The sequence below is a fragment of the Pan troglodytes genome, chromosome 11, assembly GCF_028858775.2.
Source record: "Pan troglodytes isolate AG18354 chromosome 11, NHGRI_mPanTro3-v2.0_pri, whole genome shotgun sequence".
In the NCBI taxonomy this organism is placed as follows: Eukaryota; Metazoa; Chordata; class Mammalia; order Primates; family Hominidae; genus Pan; species Pan troglodytes.
The window spans coordinates 15,589,358-15,608,683 of NC_072409.2; the positions used below are offsets into that span (position 1 = coordinate 15,589,358).

General features: G+C 38.2%; 1 protein-coding gene across 7 annotated transcripts in view; it reads left to right on the forward strand.

Annotated features, from left to right (window-relative positions):
• Window positions 1–14,521, forward strand: part of RC3H2 (ring finger and CCCH-type domains 2) — a 56,513-nt gene extending 41,992 nt beyond the window's left edge. For 3 of the 7 annotated variants that reach the window (XM_063788341.1, XM_016961607.4, XM_009457244.5), the window contains 11 exons: window positions 899–1,113; window positions 1,928–2,361; window positions 2,937–3,107; window positions 5,139–5,285; window positions 5,620–5,833; window positions 6,404–6,488; window positions 6,753–6,834; window positions 6,933–7,067; window positions 7,628–7,741; window positions 7,835–7,983; window positions 9,252–9,577. In XM_063788341.1, the coding sequence (XP_063644411.1) occupies window positions 899–1,113; window positions 1,928–2,361; window positions 2,937–3,107; window positions 5,139–5,285; window positions 5,620–5,833; window positions 6,404–6,488; window positions 6,753–6,834; window positions 6,933–7,067; window positions 7,628–7,741; window positions 7,835–7,983; window positions 9,252–9,447 (1,942 nt within the window). In that variant the 3' untranslated portion in view covers window positions 9,448–9,577. Of the gene's footprint in view, window positions 1–898; window positions 1,114–1,927; window positions 2,362–2,936; window positions 3,108–5,138; window positions 5,286–5,619; window positions 5,834–6,403; window positions 6,489–6,752; window positions 6,835–6,932; window positions 7,068–7,627; window positions 7,742–7,834; window positions 7,984–9,251 lie in introns of all 7 variants that reach the window. The other 4 variants (XM_520240.9, XM_009457247.5, XM_009457245.5 and 1 more) reach the window with 4 other exon arrangements.
• Window positions 14,522–19,326: the final 4,805 nt, after the last annotated feature.

Genomic DNA, 19,326 nt, shown 5'->3' on the forward strand with positions numbered 1-19,326 from the left:
ATGCCAGGAACTGTTTTATTTGTCTGACAAATGTTTACCAAGTGCCTACTCTGTTCCAGGAGCTGTTTTAGGTGCTGGGGATATAGGAATTATCAAAATAAACAAAAGTGGCCTTTCCTCAAGGAGTTCATATTTCAGCTAATCTAACTCCTCATAGAAAACAACTCTTTTCTTACCATGTCCGTTTTCTTTGTCCCAAATAGTTCTACTAATGGACTATATTTTTTCGGTTGAGAACTTGTCGAACAGAATTTTCTTTTTTTTTTTTAACCTTCAGTAGGGAAAAATGTTTGTTTAAAGAATGAGTAATGGCCGGGCACGGTGGCTGATGCCTGTAATGCCAGCATCAGGCATTGTGAGGCCAAGGTGGGAGAATTGCCTGAGCCTAAGAATTTGAGACCCTCCTGAGCAACAAATCTAGACCCCGTCTCTACAAAAAAATAAAAAATTAGCCGAGTGTGGTGGCATGCACTTGTAGTCCCATCTGCTTGGGAGGCTGAAGTGGGAGGATTGCTTAAGCCCAGGAGGTCAAGGCTGCAGTGAGCTGTTATTGTGATTATGTCAGTGCACTCCAGCCCGGGTGACAGAGTGACACCCTGTCTCAAAAAAAAAAAAAAAAAAAAAGAATGGGTAAATGGTGACTAATGAATCACGTTAATATCTGGGAATCGTTTTTATTCCCTGTGGCCCACACAGGAATATGACATCTGTTACGATGATCATGTGAATTAGCTGTGTAAGGTGGCAGTGAAATTCATTGCCTTATTTGTCAATGTGGCAATGTCTGAAGTGTTTTCTATTAGTGGTTTCAGAATATAATTTTATTAAAAATTTCTACTAAGGAGGACAGTCATAGACAGTGATTTATCCTTTGCCCTTTGTTAAATTTTCTCTCCAGTAAAATTGGTTCTCCACCCAAGACTCCTGTAAGTAATGTAGCAGCTACCTCAGCTGGGCCCTCTAATGTTGGAACAGAGCTGAATTCTGTGCCTCAAAAATCCAGCCCATTTCTAACTAGAGTACCAGTATATCCTCCGCATTCTGAAAACATTCAGTATTTTCAAGATCCAAGGACTCAGATACCCTTTGAAGTCCCACAGTACCCACAGACAGGTGAGTAATTTTAGACAATTCTAAGAAAAAAAGAAACATTGTTTCCTTTAGATAAATGAATGAATAGTTCTAGAATGTCTACATTTAAAAAATTAATCCTTTTGACTATGTGACTCATAAGTTTTTTTCCTTCCCCAAGGATCTGTGCTTCTAAATACAGCTTTAAGGTTGTCATTCCTACAAATCAAATATAATAGGGTCAGGAATGAACTTTAGGGGTTTTCTGTAAGTCCCCTGAAATGATGTAAAAAAAATGTTTTATTTATGTATGCTTATGTACAATTTTGGAAAGAGAGTGAACAACTTACATAGATTTTGAAAGAGGTCTTTAACGTCTGCTCCCAAAAAAGTTAATAAAAATCAATGATATAACTGACTAATCCAAAACCAGTGGCAATAGATGCCCTAGAAGGATATTTACCATCCGTCTGTTAATAGCTCTGTCGTGTGTTTTAAGGAGCACTTTAGCGAAGTGTTGAATGTTAATGATTTTCATATAGTGGTGTCTTGAAAATATGTAGTTTGTGGTCAGGTGTGGTAGCTCACACTTGTAATCCCAGCACTTTGGGAGGCCCAGGAGAATCACTTGAGCCCAGGAGTTTGCGACCAGCCTGGGCATCATAGCAAGACCCTGTCTCTACCAAAAAAAAAAAAAAAAAAAAAAGCCAGGGTATAAAGCTTTATAAAGCAGGGTAAGGTAAGGTTCAAAGCTTATTATATTTTCCTACATTAAGGGCTGACTTAGATTTAAGCCATTATAAAATGTTGGATTGTACTAAGATTACATTAAATATTCCTCTTTCCAATTTTCAAGGATACTATCCACCACCTCCAACGGTACCAGCTGGTGTGGCTCCCTGTGTTCCTCGCTTTGTGAGGTCCAATAACGTTCCAGAGTCCTCCCTCCCACCTGCTTCCATGCCATATGCCGATCATTACAGTACATTTTCCCCTCGAGATCGAATGAATTCTTCTCCTTACCAGCCTCCTCCTCCGCAGCCGTATGGACCAGTTCCTCCAGTACCTTCTGGAATGTATGCTCCTGTGTACGACAGCAGGCGCATCTGGCGCCCACCTATGTACCAACGAGATGACATTATTAGAAGCAATTCTTTACCTCCAATGGATGTGATGCACTCATCTGTCTATCAGACATCTTTGCGGGAAAGATATAACTCATTAGATGGATATTATTCGGTGGCTTGTCAGCCACCAAGTGAGCCAAGGACAACTGTGCCTTTACCAAGGGTAAGTGAAGATGCTACTATAATGTAGTCATTAACAGCCCAGTGTCTGGAGTCAAACCACCCAGGTATATATCCTGGCTCCTCCACTTACTAATTGTGTGACTTAAGGAAGTTACTTGACCTCCCTATGCCTCAGTTCTTTCATTCCTTTGATGGAAATAATAGTAGTACCTACCTCATAAGGCTGTTGTGAGAATTAAATCAGAAAATCAAACCTCTTAGAACTGGGCCTCATACATGTTAATGCTCAATAAATGTTATATTTGGATAGGAAATTGTTGGGAAAGTAGAAAGAAATCTTAAAAATACAAGGTTAGGACCTTTTTTCAGTATCACCACATACATACAAATGACTTCCCTAAGCAAGAAAAGTGAGTGCTCAGATTCTGCTTTTAACATCAGTTGAATAAATATTAACCTTTTTATTTTAAGTGTATGGATAATAGACTAGGGTGACTTTCCCTGCTGTATTTTTTTATCCCAACAATATCATAAACTGTTTACATCATTTTCACACAGTTAAATTTATTCACCACTCCCTAGATGATTAAGATTGTTTCTTTTATCCCCCATTAGGAACCTTGTGGTCATTTGAAGACCAGTTGCGAGGAGCAGATAAGAAGAAAGCCAGATCAGTGGGCACAGTACCACACTCAGAAAGCACCTCTTGTCTCTTCAACTCTTCCTGTGGCAACACAGTCACCAACACCACCTTCTCCTCTGTTCAGTGTAGACTTTCGTGCGGATGTAAGAAAGGTTTTAATTACTTAATGTTGCAGGGATAGGTCAAACAGCTGACTTCAAATTACTCATTCAAACCAGGAATAGCTATGTTGGATATTTTGCAGTGGTTTGGTGTGCAATTGAGTTTAGTTCAATAAACACTGAATATAAATGCACTACGGCTAGGTGTTATGAGACTCTGAAGACCGTTAAGGCATAGTCCTTTACCAAGAATTCAAAATCTTTCCTATAGTATAATTATTTTATGGTTGTTTTATTAATAGTGTGATTTATATCTATCATTTATTGAGCACCTACTCATGCCAGCACTGTATTAGTACGTTTGCATAAAGCTATTTTATTTAATTCTCACAAAAACCTTAGGGGGCAGGTATTTTCCATATTTTACAGGGTGGGAATCTTACAGAAGTTAAGTAATTTGCCCAAGATCTTTCAGCTGTAAATAGCTGGGATATGAATCCTGGGCTGTCTGAGGTATTTCTTCCCTACTTAACAAGAAGTGCAGAAATACCTACAATATTATTTATGCTCTTTACATCACTGCTAATTATTGTTCTTGGCATTACAAAACAAGTTTGTGTACCAGGATGATTTTAATTTAATCTGGTGTTTTCAGTACTGTTATATTTGGAGAAAACCATTAATTTCTTTTTTAAGTGTCTTCTGGTTTATTCCCCATCCCCAGAAGTTCTGATATTAAAACTTTTAAAATCTTTTCATTATAAAAAATTTCAAACATATACAAGTATAGAGAGAATAATATGATATAAACTCCATGTACCCAACACCCAGGTTCCACGGTTATCAACTCAGTCAGTACTGTCTTATTTATACCTCCTCTTCCCCCTGGATTGTTTTGAAGTAATCCTAGGCATTATATTTTTTAACCCATAAATATTTCAATAAAGCATTGAATTTTTAAACTAGATCCAAATAGGTCTTGTCAAACTTAGACTTCTTCAAAGCAGGTAAATATCTTGACAACAGAGTGACAGAGCTGCCACTTGCTTGCTAGATGCCACTTGTATTTTCTTTTTTGATATACAATTATGCTTCAGGAAATGAGTATTTCCCTGAGACTCCGATCTGCTGAGTTCGACTTGAGAAAAGTTTTTTAACTTTTTTGCCCTTGAGTTTTTTTATTTGAATAATTAGTAAACTAGATTTAATGATTCTTATAACTTTAGTATTCTGGTCCTATAAGTATTCCTTATTCACAGTCCCTTTAAAATTTATTCATTTCCCCTTTATCTCCAGAGCCGCCTTTGAATTCCTTTTGTTCTTTATTTGATACTGCATAATTTATCAGTTATATTCCCTTATTTGCACATGTTCTTTTTCTCAAGAAAATTATAAACTCAGCTTGGTGTAGTGGCTCATGCCTATAATCCCAGCACTTTGGAAGATCAAAGTGGGTGGATTGCTTGAGCCCGGGAGTTTGATACCAGCCTAGGCAATATGGCAAAACTTCATCTCTACTAAAAATACAAAAAATTGTCTGGGCATAGTGGCGTGTGCCTATAGTCCCAGCTACTTGGGAAGCAGAGCTGGGAAAATCACCTGAGCCTGGGAAGTCGAGGCTGCAGTGAGCTGTGATCACCCCACTGCATGTTAGCCTGGGCGGTGGGGGTGAGACCCTGTCTCAAAAGAAAAAAGAAAATTATAAACTCCTTTAGGATATGGACTGTGATCTCTGTGTGTATCTATGTATTTGTTTTCTCTTACTTTTTTTTTTCTTGGTGCACCCCATATCATGTTAGTAGCATACTATAAATATTTGTTAATTGGTTTTGATAGTATTAGTCAAATGTTCCATATGAGCACTTAAAGGACAAAGTGAAAAGGGAAAGCATGCCATTTTCTATCGTAAAAATACCATTTCTTGCTTATTACAGTTTTTTATATTAGTTATTGAAAAAGTGTAATTGTTTGCTATGAAGTCCTCTGAATTCTATAATAGTTACTTTATATTAGTTACAAGCTTGTAAATTTAAGCTTCTTACTAATTGGCTTTATTTATTTTTTTTTAACCAGTTCTCAGAGAGTGTGAGTGGTACAAAATTCGAAGAAGATCATCTTTCCCATTATTCTCCCTGGTCTTGTGGCACCATAGGCTCCTGTATAAATGCTATTGATTCAGAGCCCAAAGATGTAATTGCTAATTCAAATGCTGTGTTAATGGTATGATTTTGCTGGGGTTGCAGGGGTTGGAGGTGAGAGATGATGCATGTTCACTCATGTTGTAGAATGAATGTTTTCTATTCATTCATTCATATTGTTGCCTTATAACTCAGTAGCAGCAGGGTTATATTTAGGTAAGTCTGAAATAAATTATATTTAATATTTAAGTTATTTGAACATTGGTGGTTTACTGGTAGTTTGTTGGATTATCGTTGAGTCTAGAGCTAGTTTTAAATTAACCAAAAAACCTAATTACATGTCTTTTGATAGCATATATTTACTAGCTGAAGTAATTGCCAACAGTCCTTTTATTGATTTTCTTTGGTTTACATAGGACCTGGACAGTGGTGATGTTAAGAGAAGAGTACATTTATTTGAAACCCAGAGAAGGACAAAAGAAGAAGATCCAATAATTCCCTTTAGTGATGGACCCATCATCTCAAAATGGGGTGCGATTTCCAGATCTTCCCGTACAGGTTACCATACCACAGATCCTGTCCAGGCCACTGCTTCCCAAGGAAGTGCGACTAAGCCCATCAGTGTATCAGGTAATCCATTTAGATAATACCTAGCCTGATATGTTCTAAGCACTATGCCTTTTTTTTTTTTTTTTTTTTAATTGAGACAGAGTCTCACTCTGTTGCCCAGACTGGAATGCAGTGGTGTGATCTTGTCTCACTGCAACCTCCATCCTGGGTTCAAGCGATTCTCCTGCCTCAGCCTCCCAAGTAGCTGGGATTATAGACATGCACCACCATGCCTGGCTGATTTTTGTATTTTTAGTAGAGAGTATTTTGTATTTTAGTTTCGCCATGTTGGCCAGGCTGGTCTGGAACTCCTGGCCTCATGTGATCCACCCGCCTCAGCCTCGCAAAGTGCTGGGATTACATGTGTGAGCCACTGTGCCTGTCCTAAGCACTGTGCTTTTTAATCCCCAACTTGTGAGATGGAAAACATTTCCCTCCATTTAACAACCATGGGAAACTCAGAATTAGGTGTTTAACCAGCATCATATGGCTAGTGGGATAAAATACAGATCTATTTTGAGAAGTATTCATTCACCTCAGTACACTGATTTTTCACTTTTTTGACCATTGTTTCATTCTACATGTCTGTAGATTATGTCCCTTATGTCAATGCTGTTGATTCAAGGTGGAGTTCATATGGCAACGAGGCCACATCATCAGCACACTACGTTGAAAGGTAACGTTTTTCTTAATTCTATATGATTCTCCATTCTCAGACTTGTATGTATCTTAAGGGTACACATTCTACCCCCAGTTCATGAAATGTGCTTTGCTTGTTGTCTGAGCTATGTAACAAATTTCTGAAAAATATTTGCATTTAAATTTGGAACGATGAGTGAAGTTTTCAGGGTTGATCTGTCACATAAAACATATGGTTATTACTGCTTTTGTTGCTTCATTCACTTCACTTTTATTACAATAAACATATTTCTCTTTAAAGGGACAGATTCATTGTTACTGATTTATCTGGTCATAGAAAGCATTCCAGTACTGGGGACCTTTTGAGCCTTGAACTTCAGCAGGTAGGCTCTGTAACTCAGCTATAAATTTTTGAGAAATAGAATGACAGTTGAAAGCTATAGTTGGAAGCTAACTTTTCTTTTTTTCCCTCCTCATATAGGCCAAGAGCAACTCATTACTTCTTCAGAGAGAGGCCAATGCTTTGGCCATGCAACAGAAGTGGAATTCCCTGGATGAAGGCCGTCACCTTACCTTAAACCTTTTAAGCAAGGAAATTGAACTAAGAAATGGAGAGGTAAAGAAACTGAACCTTTCGGCTTCATGCTTAATGTATTTGTTTTCTGCTGCTGCATCTTGGTTATACCATTACTGAGTGCATTTTGGTGTGCCTATCTCTGATGGATGATCAATTGCTTTTAAAACTTACAACAGAAATAAAATTGTAGTCCCAGATTTCTTAAATAATTCTTTAACTAGTTCATCGGGATTTTTTTTTTTTTTTGAGATGGAATCTTGCTCTATCGCCTGGAGTGCAATGGCACGATCTTGGCTCACTGCAGCCTCTGGCTCTCAGGTTCAAGCGATTCTCCTGCCTCAGCTTCCCGAGTAGCTGGGATTACAGGCACCCACCACCATGCCCAGCTAATTTTTGTGTTTTTAGTAGAGACAGGGTTTCACCATGTTGGCTAAGCTGGTCTTGAACTCCTGACCTCAAGTGATCTGCTCGCCTCACCTTCCCAAAGTGCTAGGATTACAGGTGTGAGCCCCCGTGCCTGGCTGATCATTGGGATTTTTTATTTTAATTTAAAAGGGAAACCCCAGGTTCCACAGGTATAAAATCAGTATTTTTCTTAGTTACAGAGTGATTATACAGAAGATGCAACAGATACTAAACCTGATAGGGATATCGAGTTAGAGCTTTCAGCACTTGATACTGATGAACCTGATGGACAAAGTGAACCAATTGAAGTAAGTGCCACAATTAGATAATTGAGAGGCTTTGTTTGATTGAAAATTTATAAAATACTTTCATACTGAAGGATTAACATTTTATTTTCTTAGGAGATCTTGGACATACAGCTTGGTATCAGTTCTCAAAATGATCAGTTGCTAAATGGAGCGGCAGTGGAAAATGGGCATCCAGTACAGCAGCACCAAAAGGAGCCACCAAAGCAGAAGAAACAGAGTTTAGGTGAAGACCATGTGATTCTGTGAGTGTTAGACAGAAAATTCATAAACAGTGGGCATAGGACATAATAAAGAGAAAAAAATGTGAAATTCATTTTTGGCTTTATGCTGTGAGGGGAAGACCTTATATGGGCAATGATTTGGTCAATCTGGATTTTTAGGGAAGAAAAAGTAAAATTGAACTAACAAAGCAGTCCATTTTGGTAGCCTGAACCTTGCTTTTTGTTGAGATAAAGTTCATCTGTGTTCCAGCATCAGGTTATGCTTCTTTAATCTGGTTGCCAAATTTCTAGACTACAAAATGGAGAATGACAACCTAGATTAATGGTTTCTCTTTTTGAAAATCATGTTAAGATTTTGTGGCTAGGCTGGGCGCAGTGGCTCATGGCTGTAATCCCAGCATTTTGGTGGAAGGCTGAGGCAGGTGGATCACAAGGAGTTCAAGAGCAGCCTGGCCAACATAGTGAAACCCTGTCTCTACAAAAATACAAAAAAATTAGCTGGGCATAGTGGCGGGCACCTGTATTCTCAGCTGCCTGGGAGGCTGAGGCAGGAGAATCGCTTGAACCCGGGAGGCGGAGACAGTGAGCCAAGATGGTGACACTGCACTCCAGCCTGGGCGACAGACTGAGACTCCATCTCAAAATTATCTATCTATCTATCTATCTATCTATCTATAGATAGATAGTATATAATATAGTATATTTTCTTGGCTATAATACTGCCATTTTGAATAATTACTGCCAAAAATATGGGCTTAATCTTCAACTTGGTAGTTTGGCCTTAAACTAACTAGTATTTTAATTTTTATCATAACTTTTGGAAAACAGGACTTTTCAAGCCAGGAGTGGTGGCTCACGCCTGTAATCCCAGCACTTTGGGAGGCCGAGGTGGGTGGATCATTTGAGGTCAGGAGTTCTAGACCAGCCTGGCCAACATGGTGAAACCCCATCTCTACTAAAAATACAAAATAGCTGGGTGTGGTGGCACACGCCTGTAATCCCAGCTACTTGGGAGGCTGAGGCAGGAGAATTGCTTGAATCCAGGAGGCAGAGGTTGCATTGAGCCGAGATCATGCCACTGCACTCCAGCCTGGGCGACGGAGGGAGACTCTGTCTCAAAAATAGGAAAACAGGACTTTTCTAGTTACTTCTGATACTTCTAGTGATAAAGACATGTCTTTGCTAGAGACTCCTAAAGTTTGCTGTAGCTTTCATTAAATATGTATAGTTACCCTTAACAGTTTTCACTTAAAGCTAATTTGTTTTTAATGTCATTTCTTTTTTCTCAGGGAGGAGCAAAAAACAATTCTGCCGGTAACTTCTTGCTTTAGCCAGCCACTCCCAGTGTCTATTAGCAATGCAAGTTGCCTCCCCATCACCACATCTGTCAGTGTTGGCAACCTCATTCTGAAAACTCATGTTATGTCTGAAGATAAAAACGACTTTTTAAAACCTGTTGCAAATGGGAAGATGGTTAACAGCTGAAAGGAGGTTCATCTTTCAAATTTGTGACCACACCATGGAAGCATTTACACTAGCTTTTTATATATATAATATATATTATATAATGTATATTTTTTTTAAAAAAAAGATATTACTGGGGGCATCCATTTCCTGTGGACTCTTTGATACTTCAAGCCCTCTTGCATTAGCATTATGAAAAAAAAAAAAGAAAATTTACTTTACTAGGGTAACATGTTCACTTTCCAGAAATGATTGGAATTTGGACAACATTTAACTTAAGCTTCAAGCAGCTTTTTATGAGTTTGTAGCAATCCGGTGCAGTAACTGAGCCATTTCCTATTTTAAATGGCTTCTATAGAAAATTAACAACTCAGTTATTAAACTAGCAGGATCCTACAATGATACATCTAGTGAAAGTAGACTTAGTTAACTTATTTATTTCTATTTTATGTTTCACTGAGAGAAGTTTCCATCTCATTCCAGCTGCTTTATTTATCTTTTTCATGGAACTTTGCATGGATTTCTTTTTCTTTTTTTAATTTTGAAGAGTGGAGTTAGATGTTCTTACCATAGAATTTTACAGGGTTATATACTAGCTTTCTTTACTGCATTATATGTAGGAGTGTGGTGCAGTGCTTTTATCTGTAGCATATAATTTTTTTTTAATTTTCCATTTTTCAAGAGTAGTTTCTGCTTTGTTAATATTTATACACAGGCTACTTGTTGAAGTAATTAATTAAAAATATAACCAAGTGCCTAAGTCTTTCAGCTGATGTACTAGATATTAAATTCTCCTAAGTTATGCAGAATCGTTTTTACAATTTTGATAAATTATGCACTAATGTAATGGCAGTTTTTTAAAATGCAGATTTAAGCCTGTACATTATTGAATCTGATGACTTGGCAAAAGAATCAGGTGCTTTCAGCTTTCTTGAGAAAACCCTGTATGTAGCGTTTGCACTGACTAACAAGATGGTATTGCTGGGTTTTTAATTTAAACTAATTAATTTGGTTGTTCATTGCATTATCTTGGTTAAATATTGTTTATTGTTACTTCATGTTGGGGTTTAGTTTTTCTTGTTTTTTGACTGTTAGGTTGATAAGACTATGAACCGTGTAATAGTAGAACAGTGGCTAACATTTATTCATACTTAAGAACATGAATAATTTCTGCCTTGCTAAAATGTGACTGAAATGGTTTTGACTTGGCATCTGAAAGTATACAATGTGTTCAACAAGTCATGCATCAGATTTGTGGGAGGTATTGTATTGAAACCTAAATTTCAGTCAACATTTGAAAAGAAGAGCTGGGCATTCCTTTCTGGTGATCTTTACCTATAGTTTATCTATCTGTTTTTCTTCTGTTTCTTTAAGATTAGTTTGACTTTTATTATTATTTTTTTAATTAACTTCTGTGAAGTTGTTTACTCTGAAAATTGTACTGGAATATTTTAAGCCAAGCTGATCTTTCACCAGGTGTACTGTATGTAAGGGCTTTTCCTGCTAGCAAGATGCTTAAACAGGATCATGTTATTGGTCGTCTGAGCTATTTAGTTGTTTTACAAAACCACAGCATTGTATCAGATAAGATTTTGATAAAAAGTTTTGTGCACATTTCCAGGGGCGGGAGGGTTGACATTTCCCTGAAATTTCTTGATTAGAATGAGTAAATACTGGTGTTTGATACCTGTCTTAATGAACATGCTCATAAGGTGACTGATAAGTTGTAAATATACCTGAGAAACAAAGGGGTAGTTTTGATATTCTGGTGTCAGTATGGAAGATCTTACACATTTATTTAATACTCAAATGTATGAAGATGTTTGTTTGTAGCATAACAACAGCACAGTAGCCTTGACTTAGTTTCCTTTGGTTAGTACTGTACCTTTTTTGCCATGGCCAGTGCTCCCCATCCCTATGAAGACATTTTATTTATTTCACTCTGTAACCTGAAATGAATAGGAACAAGGGTTTTAAACCATGTTACATTAACTTATTTCTGACATTATAAATTAGCCTAGAATATTACAGGAACATGATTGTTATATAATTTATATCAGAACCTTTCTATAAATATGTGCTTATTACATTTGAAATGCTTCCAATGTACTTTATTTGCTGTTTGTAATTCCAAAAAGGATATGCAAACCAGTCTGTCTATTTCATGGATATTTAATAGTGAGATCTTCCATGTTGAAGGTAATGTATTTTTTTTTAAGATTTTAAAATTGCTATTTTGTTACAAAATAGAGACCTATTAACAGTTTGAGAGCTCCTTATGTGCCCTCAGGGAAAGAACCCTCTGTGCAACAGAACTACACAAAACATCTTCAGCACGTTCTGAGGGTGAAAATATATTACATAAATTGATCTTGTGTATTTAACCTTATCTTTTTAATTTTAAAATTGAAAATTTGAAACTTGGTTGTGCTCTGCTGGAGGGGGTTGGGATAAACTGCTTAGATGTTTGCCTACTTGTCCAGTGAAATTACATTTGCATCAGTATATGTATATACCTGCCAACCTTATTGGTATGTCTCAGAACATTTATATTAAAATAATGCTTGTCTTGCAGCAGGTGATCCCATAAAACAATAACTCCCTGTTCTTAAAAACTTACTCTCTTTTTCACTAACAACATAGGAATTGTTTCTGTGTTGAGATTATTCTGTGTTGCATCCATTCTCTATGTAGTGGTCACCTTCTGTCTGTCATGGTGGGCTTAATGTGAAGTAAAGCCATTGGTTCTCTGCCACTTTCGAAGAAAGGGCAGTTCATCTGATCCTTCTTCAGAATGGTACCTACTGATATCATCGAGGAAAATGTTACAAATCAGACCTAGGATATGACTTTTTAAAATTGAGGCATTTCCCGTCATTTGGCCTTTTTACCAACAAGATGTGATGTACAAATTTGGAATCAAAGGATACAAAGCAACAAGAGAGGAAATGTGTAATGTGGGTAACCAAATTGCATATGTTACCTATTGTCTAATCAGAAAAAATAGTCTGAGGTCTGGAAAGCAGGAAAGTGGTGGTTATTTTCTTTCATTTTTTGTGTTTTTGTTTTTTAATTTCTAAGTTCCATTCTGAAATCCATGTGCCGCATTCAGTTACTGTGGTTGTAGCATCAGTTTTTTTGTGGTTTCATTTCATTTTATGAATTCAGAGGAAGTTACATATATATTTTTTCTAGTTGGTACCTGAACAAAGCAGATTCCCTTGCCTTTGCTGCCATGTCTTATTTTCAATGCCATGTGATAAACCAGTGTCATACATGAAAGTTGTGCATTGTAATTTTCAAAAAAAGGGAGTTCATTAGGCCAGTGGCACTGATTTTTCCTTCCCATCATAGCTATTTATTCTAGTAAGAGGATAATAAAAGAAATTTCCTATACAAGAACTGAAATTTTCCATTTGTATGGATCTAGTCACTTTCAGATTTCACGTTGAGGTTAAGTATATAAAGCACATCCCAATTTTATATGCTGCCTTGAGAAAATTACAGGATGCACAGCAATATGTAGGAATTTCAAATGGGATCATTTAAACATTTGAAAAATTATTTTAAAAACCATCTAGTTTGCTTTTGGATTTTAGACATTAAAGCCTATGTTGTCTTGTTAACGGGTGGAATTTGTAACCATCAGATTCAGCATGTGTGATTTCACCTTTGAATCTGAGTATTTCTTCCCTATCTTCTTTGAGTCATTTTCGGAGCAGACTGTCACCAGTATTGATAACTAAGCATTAAAGGGAAAAGTTGCATTGCAACTATGCATTGGTTTCCTGGAAGAACTTTTCTTTTGTTTTAGTGAATGAAGAGGCTTGATGGGATCACTTACTGTAACTCCTTCTACATAAGGACCCCTTCTGCAAGCAGAACACAAAAGAACATGCTCAAGGAGTATCCCATTTTCTGGATAAATTGAAGAAGTTTGCTAGTAATGTCTTTATACTAGCGTCTTCCTTGTATCCCTTTGCTGGCAAGGGAATACAAGGCGTCAAGACCACAGATCAAAACACCCCACATTTGAGTGGAGTCTTATTTTTACTCCAAGAGCAGTTATTCCCTTCTAGTCTAAAATTGGCAGTTTTTTCTTTTTTTTTAATAAAATTTTTAAAATATTCCCAAACCAGTGGAACACAGACACTGGCTGCACTTAGTACTGCCAAAAGCCAAGGTCATTTGCACATATTCCATCAACCTGTCGAGAATTAGGCCTCACTTTATAACCCAAGGCATGGAAGTGCATGCATTCTCTTAGCTGGGCAAACAATTATACTGTAGTTGTGATACAACACATGTGGCTTTTATTTGTACTGCACATATCCACTGTACAGCCACTTGGGAGTATCGTGGTTAGCTTGCAGCAACTGCTGTCTGCATTTATACTGTTTATTGCATATTCTTTTCCCTGGAAGTGAAAGAGAAATGTTTTTCTTGTTGCATTGATTACATTTTATAAATTTGCTTAGCTGGAAAGTTTGGGAAAAGAGGCCTGTTTGTCAATTGTACAACCGATTGTGAAGCTCTAGTGTGAATATTTTTACGTCTGTATTAGACATTTTCTTTGCAAATCTATTGTTCGATTGAAATGTAAATGAAATTAAAGATGGTGTACACCCATCATGTAAAAAGCAGGCACCATCTCTAAGATGGATTTAATGCTCATTTTTAAGGCATATACTCAGCTTCTATTTAAAACTATAATTTAAAATAATTCTGTACAATGAAATGGGGAATATATATGGGAATAAATTCTATTCCATTTATTTCAATTTGAATTTCCAAATTGTAATGTTTCCCTTTGTGCTATAGGAATAGGATTAAATGGGGGAAGACTAGGATTTATAAGGCCTGTATATGGGGGGAGGGCAGAGATGGAACAATGAGGGTTGTGATGATAGTGAATAGCAAAGAGTGAATTCTGTGTGTTTTTGCTGTAGCACTGAAGTGAAGAGATATTAGCTTTGGCTGTTCACAAAATAGAGCATCATGATTTTCAGTGTTTGAGAGAAAATTGATGGAAAAAGTTTGCAGTACTTGACATGTATTTGCATGCACAAAATAAAATTATTTGTCCACCTTAAAAGTTGTTTGTTTAATGTCAATATTAAGTTTATGGTATATTTTAGTTATCTAGATTTTCTTGGCATAGTTTTTGGCTTAACAGAGCTACCAGGTCACTCCTTGAGATTTAAATGATTGCGTGCCTCATCTATATATCATAAGGAAGGATTTGAAAGAAATGAATAGACCCAAGGAGGTTGAGATATACCTTAATTCTGTCAAGTCACTTCCTTCATTCAACACACAGCACTTTCTGGGTGGGAGATGAGGATGTAGATAGTACTGAGTTTACTGTCTAGTGGAGAAAGTAGGACAGATGCATAACTAATACAAAGCAATGTATCATAGAAGTTTGAAGACAATTCTGTGGACCTCAGGAGAACGCCTTGGGTGGATCTAGACACCATTTTCATTGGGCCTCAAGTGGTTTTATTCATTCATTCAGCTGATATATTTTAAACCCCTGTCTGTGCTGTTCAGTAAGGTTAAAGGTCCATGAAACATGAGTTTCTTCTCTAGAAAATCACAGTATGGAAAATCAGAAGACAGAATAATTCAGTGAGCTATTGTTCTAATGTAGGGTGTAGGGAAACTCCAAAAGAAATTATGGGGTTAGTGGCAGTGGTGAGCAAAAGGAAGTACTTCCCTGTAAAATGACCTCCGGCTAGACTTTTAGCTACATAACATCGCACCATGCAGAGGTAAGTAGAGGAAGCACCCTGAGTTCCAACTGTACCTTCACAACAACCCACTCAATCTTGAACTATCATTCCTTGAAGTACTGTCTTGGATAGAAAAGAGGGAAAAACAGGCCGGGCGCAGTGGTTCACGCCTGTAATCCCAGCACTTTGGGAGGCCGAGGCAGGCGGATCACGAGGTCAGGAGATTGAGACCATCCTGGCTAACACGGTGAAACCCCGTCTCTACTAAAAATACAAAAAATTAGTCGGGCGTGGTGGCGGACGCCTGTAGTCCCAGCTACTGGGGAGGCTGGGGCAGGAGAACGGCGTGAACCCGGGAGGCGGAGCTTGCAGTGAGCCGAGATGGCGCCGCTGCAATCCAGCCTGGGCGACAGAGTGAGACTCCGTCTCAAAAAAAAAAAAAAAAAAAGGAAAAACAAACTACCGTCCTTTACTTTAGATGTTATAACCCGTATCTTATGTTTGAGATGTTATCTAACTTGCCCAGATGTTGTAACTATAAAGTAGTAGAATCAGAATTCTGATTTGTCTGCCTCTTTTCTACCTCTCAAGGAGGTGGTGGTGGTCATGGTGATCGGAACTTATATTGACCGTAAGTGTTACAATGGAAGAGGTGTTTAAGGAATGGTGCTTCAGTGACTAATAGAGCACTTAATATTTTCTAGAAACAGTTGTAAGTACAATAATATATCACGACTTAGGACCATAAAACTGAGGCTGAGATCTTAAGAGATTTTGCCCAAGGTCGCAGAGGAGGTAGGTAGGGACTTCATGAAGGACAGCAAATACCATTCTAAAGAGACGAGTTATATAATCTAAACAATTTGGGATTTTAGATCCCTTTAGCCATGGGGTGAAAGGTAAAGCTGGAGATAGACCAGCAGGGAGGCCAGGTCAGCAATCTAGGTAAGAAGTATTGAGAGCATGGCCAAGCTGGGATGGAGGAAAAAAAGATGGATTTAAAAAGTAGGAGACAGCAATGGACAGGATTTGTAGTGTAGGAAGTCTATTGGACATCTACCCAATCAATATAGGGGATTAAATTTGGCTTAAAATCCCAGACCCCATTGCTGAGAACAGTCCAATATTTGTAAAACATGTTATATACATCCTAAAGTATGTGACAATGGAGATCAGGAAGGAGGAAGAGGGTGAAAAACCATGGATGGGTGATCCAGGTAAGGGAGAGGAAACTTAAGGAAATGAAATTCCAGGGAGATTTTATTTCCTTTATAATATCTATTGAAATAATTATCATGCACATTAACAAAGTATCCCAGATACCCATGGAATATCTTCATGATTAGATCTTTCACTTCAGGTCTTTATTCAAAAGGCAGATCCGGTGAGAATCAGATGGAGGGTGCCATTTAAAATAGGTATTTAGGGCCGGGCATGGTGGCTCACGCCTGTAATCCCAGCACTTTGGGAGGCCAAGGAGGGCAGATCACTTAAGGTCAGGAGTTCGAGACCAGCCTGGCCAACATGGTGAAACCTGCCTCTACTAAAAATACAAAAAATTAGCCAAGCATGGTGGCAAGCACCTGTAGTTTCAGGAACTCAGGAGGGTGAGGCAAGAGAATCACTCGAACCTGGAATTTGGAGGTTGCAGTGAGCCAAGATTCTGCCACCGCACTCCAGCCTGAGTGACAGAGTGAGAGTCCATCTCAAATTAATTAATTAAAGAGATATTTAAACCCGAGATTTTAGATAAGATCAACTGAAGTTTTTAAAAAAGTTTTATATTTTGAAATAATTGTAGATTCACAAGAAGTGCAAAAATTGTACAGAGGACCATATAGCTTCACACACCTTCCCCAGTGGTAACATGTTACATAACTATAGTTGTTTTTTTTTTGAGACAGAGTCTCACTGTCGCTCAGGCTGGAGTGCAGCAGTGGCATGATCTGCAACTTCTACCTTCTGGGCTTAGGTGATCCTCCCACCTCAGCCTCCTAAGTAGCTGGGACTACAGGTGCACACAACCTCGCCTGGTTAGTTTTTGTATGTTTTGTAGAGATGGGGTTTTGCCATGTTGCCCAGGCTGGTCCCAAACTCCTCAACCCAAGGGTTCCACCCACCTTAGCCTCCCAAAGTGCTAGGATTTCAGCCGTGAGCCACCCAAGCCCAGCCCCTAATTATAATATTAAAACCAGGAACTTGACATTCCTACAATCCAGAGCTTATTCAGATTTCACCGCTTTCCCATGCACTCATTTGCATGCATGTGCATGTTCGTGTGTGTGTAAGTTCTATGTAGTTTTCACATGTAGATTTGTGGAACCACCACTACTATCAAGAGCTGTTCCATCTCCTCAGTGATCCCTCATGCTACCCCTTTATATCACGTCCATTTTCCTTGCTTATCCCCATTCTCCCATCCCTAAACCCTGGCAACCACTAATCTGTTCTCCATCTTTGTAATTTTGTCATTTCGGGGATGTTATATTACTGGAATTACACCATATGTAACCTCGAGATTGGCTTTTTGTTTTCACTCAGCATAATTCCCTTGAAATTCATCCAAATGGTTGCATGTATTAATAGTTTTTTTCTTTATGTTGCTGGGTAATATGCCATGGTGCATCCGTGGTACCATGGTATACTACATGTATACTACACACCATGGTAATGGTGTCTTTAGCTATTCACTCATTGAAGGGCATTTGGAATGTTTCAAATTTTTGGCTATTACAAATAAAGCTGCTATGAACATTTGTATGCATGTTTCTGTGTGGACATAAGTTTTTATTTCTGAAGTTTTTTTTTTTTCAGTGAATGAATTGGTATACTTTGTCTACCTCTGAAGGAAATTAATAAATTAGACTATAATAAGGTCTTAACTTGGAAATGGACAAATTCCTTAAAAATACAGTTTACCAAACTGGATACAAAATGAAAATAAAAATTGGAATAACTCTTGTATTAATTATCTGTTGGTATAACAAATTACCGGAAAACTTAGGGGCTTACCAAAAAATTTATCACCTCAGTTTCTGTAGGTCAGAAATCTGGATATGACTTAAATAGGTCCTCTGCTTCAGGGTCTCTCACAGGCTGTAATCTAGGTGTTGGCTGGCACTGCAGTCATCTCACAGCCCAGCTGGGGAAGGATCCGCTTCCAAGCTCACTCATGATTATTGGCAGAATTCATTCAGTTCTTTATGCCCTTTGGAATGAGGACATCAGTTTTTTTGCTGGCTGGAGGCTGGAGGCTACTGATAATGGCTTGGATGTTTGTCCCTCCAAATCTCATATTGTAATGTGGCCTCGTGCTGGAGGTGGGGCCTGGTGGAATGTCTTGGATCATGGGGGCAGGGAGCAGATCCCTCAAGAATGGCTTAGCACCATCCCTTGTTGATGAGTGAGTTCTCACTCAGTTCATGCTAGATCTGATTGTTTAAAAGAGTGTGGTACTTGTGCACCCCACACACACCTTGGTCCTGCTCTTGCCATGTGACACACTGGCTCCCCTTCGCTTTCCACCATGATTGTAAGCCTCTTGAGGCCCTCAACAGAAACTAAGCAGATGTTGGTGCCATGCCTGTACAGCCTGCAGAACTGTGAACCAAATTAAACCTCTTTTCTTTATAAAGTACCCAGACTCCGTTATTTCTTTGTAGAACAACACAAGAACAGACTAATACAGAACATTGGTACTGAGGAGTGTGGCATTGCTATAAAGATACCTGAAAATGTGAAAGTGGCTTTGGAACTGGGTAACAGGCTGAGGTTAGAAGAGTTTGGAGAGCTCAGAAGAAGACAGGAAGACAAGGGAAATTTTGGAACTTCTTAGAGACTTGTTAAGTGGTTGTGACCAAATTGCTGATAGAAATGTGGATAGTGAAGGCCAGACTGATGAGGTCTCAGATGGAAATAAGGAAGTTATTGAAAGCTGGAGTAAAGGTCAACCCTGTTATGCCCTAGAAAAGACTTGGCTGCATGGTGTTCATATCCTAGGGATCTGTAGAAGTTTGAACTTCAGAATGATGACTTAGGGTATCTGGTGGAAGAAATTTCTAAGCAGCAAAGCATTCGAGATGTAGCATGGTTGCTTCTAAAAGCCTATGATGAGATGCGGGAGCAAAGGAATGACTTAAAGTTGGAAGTTATATTTAAAAGGGAA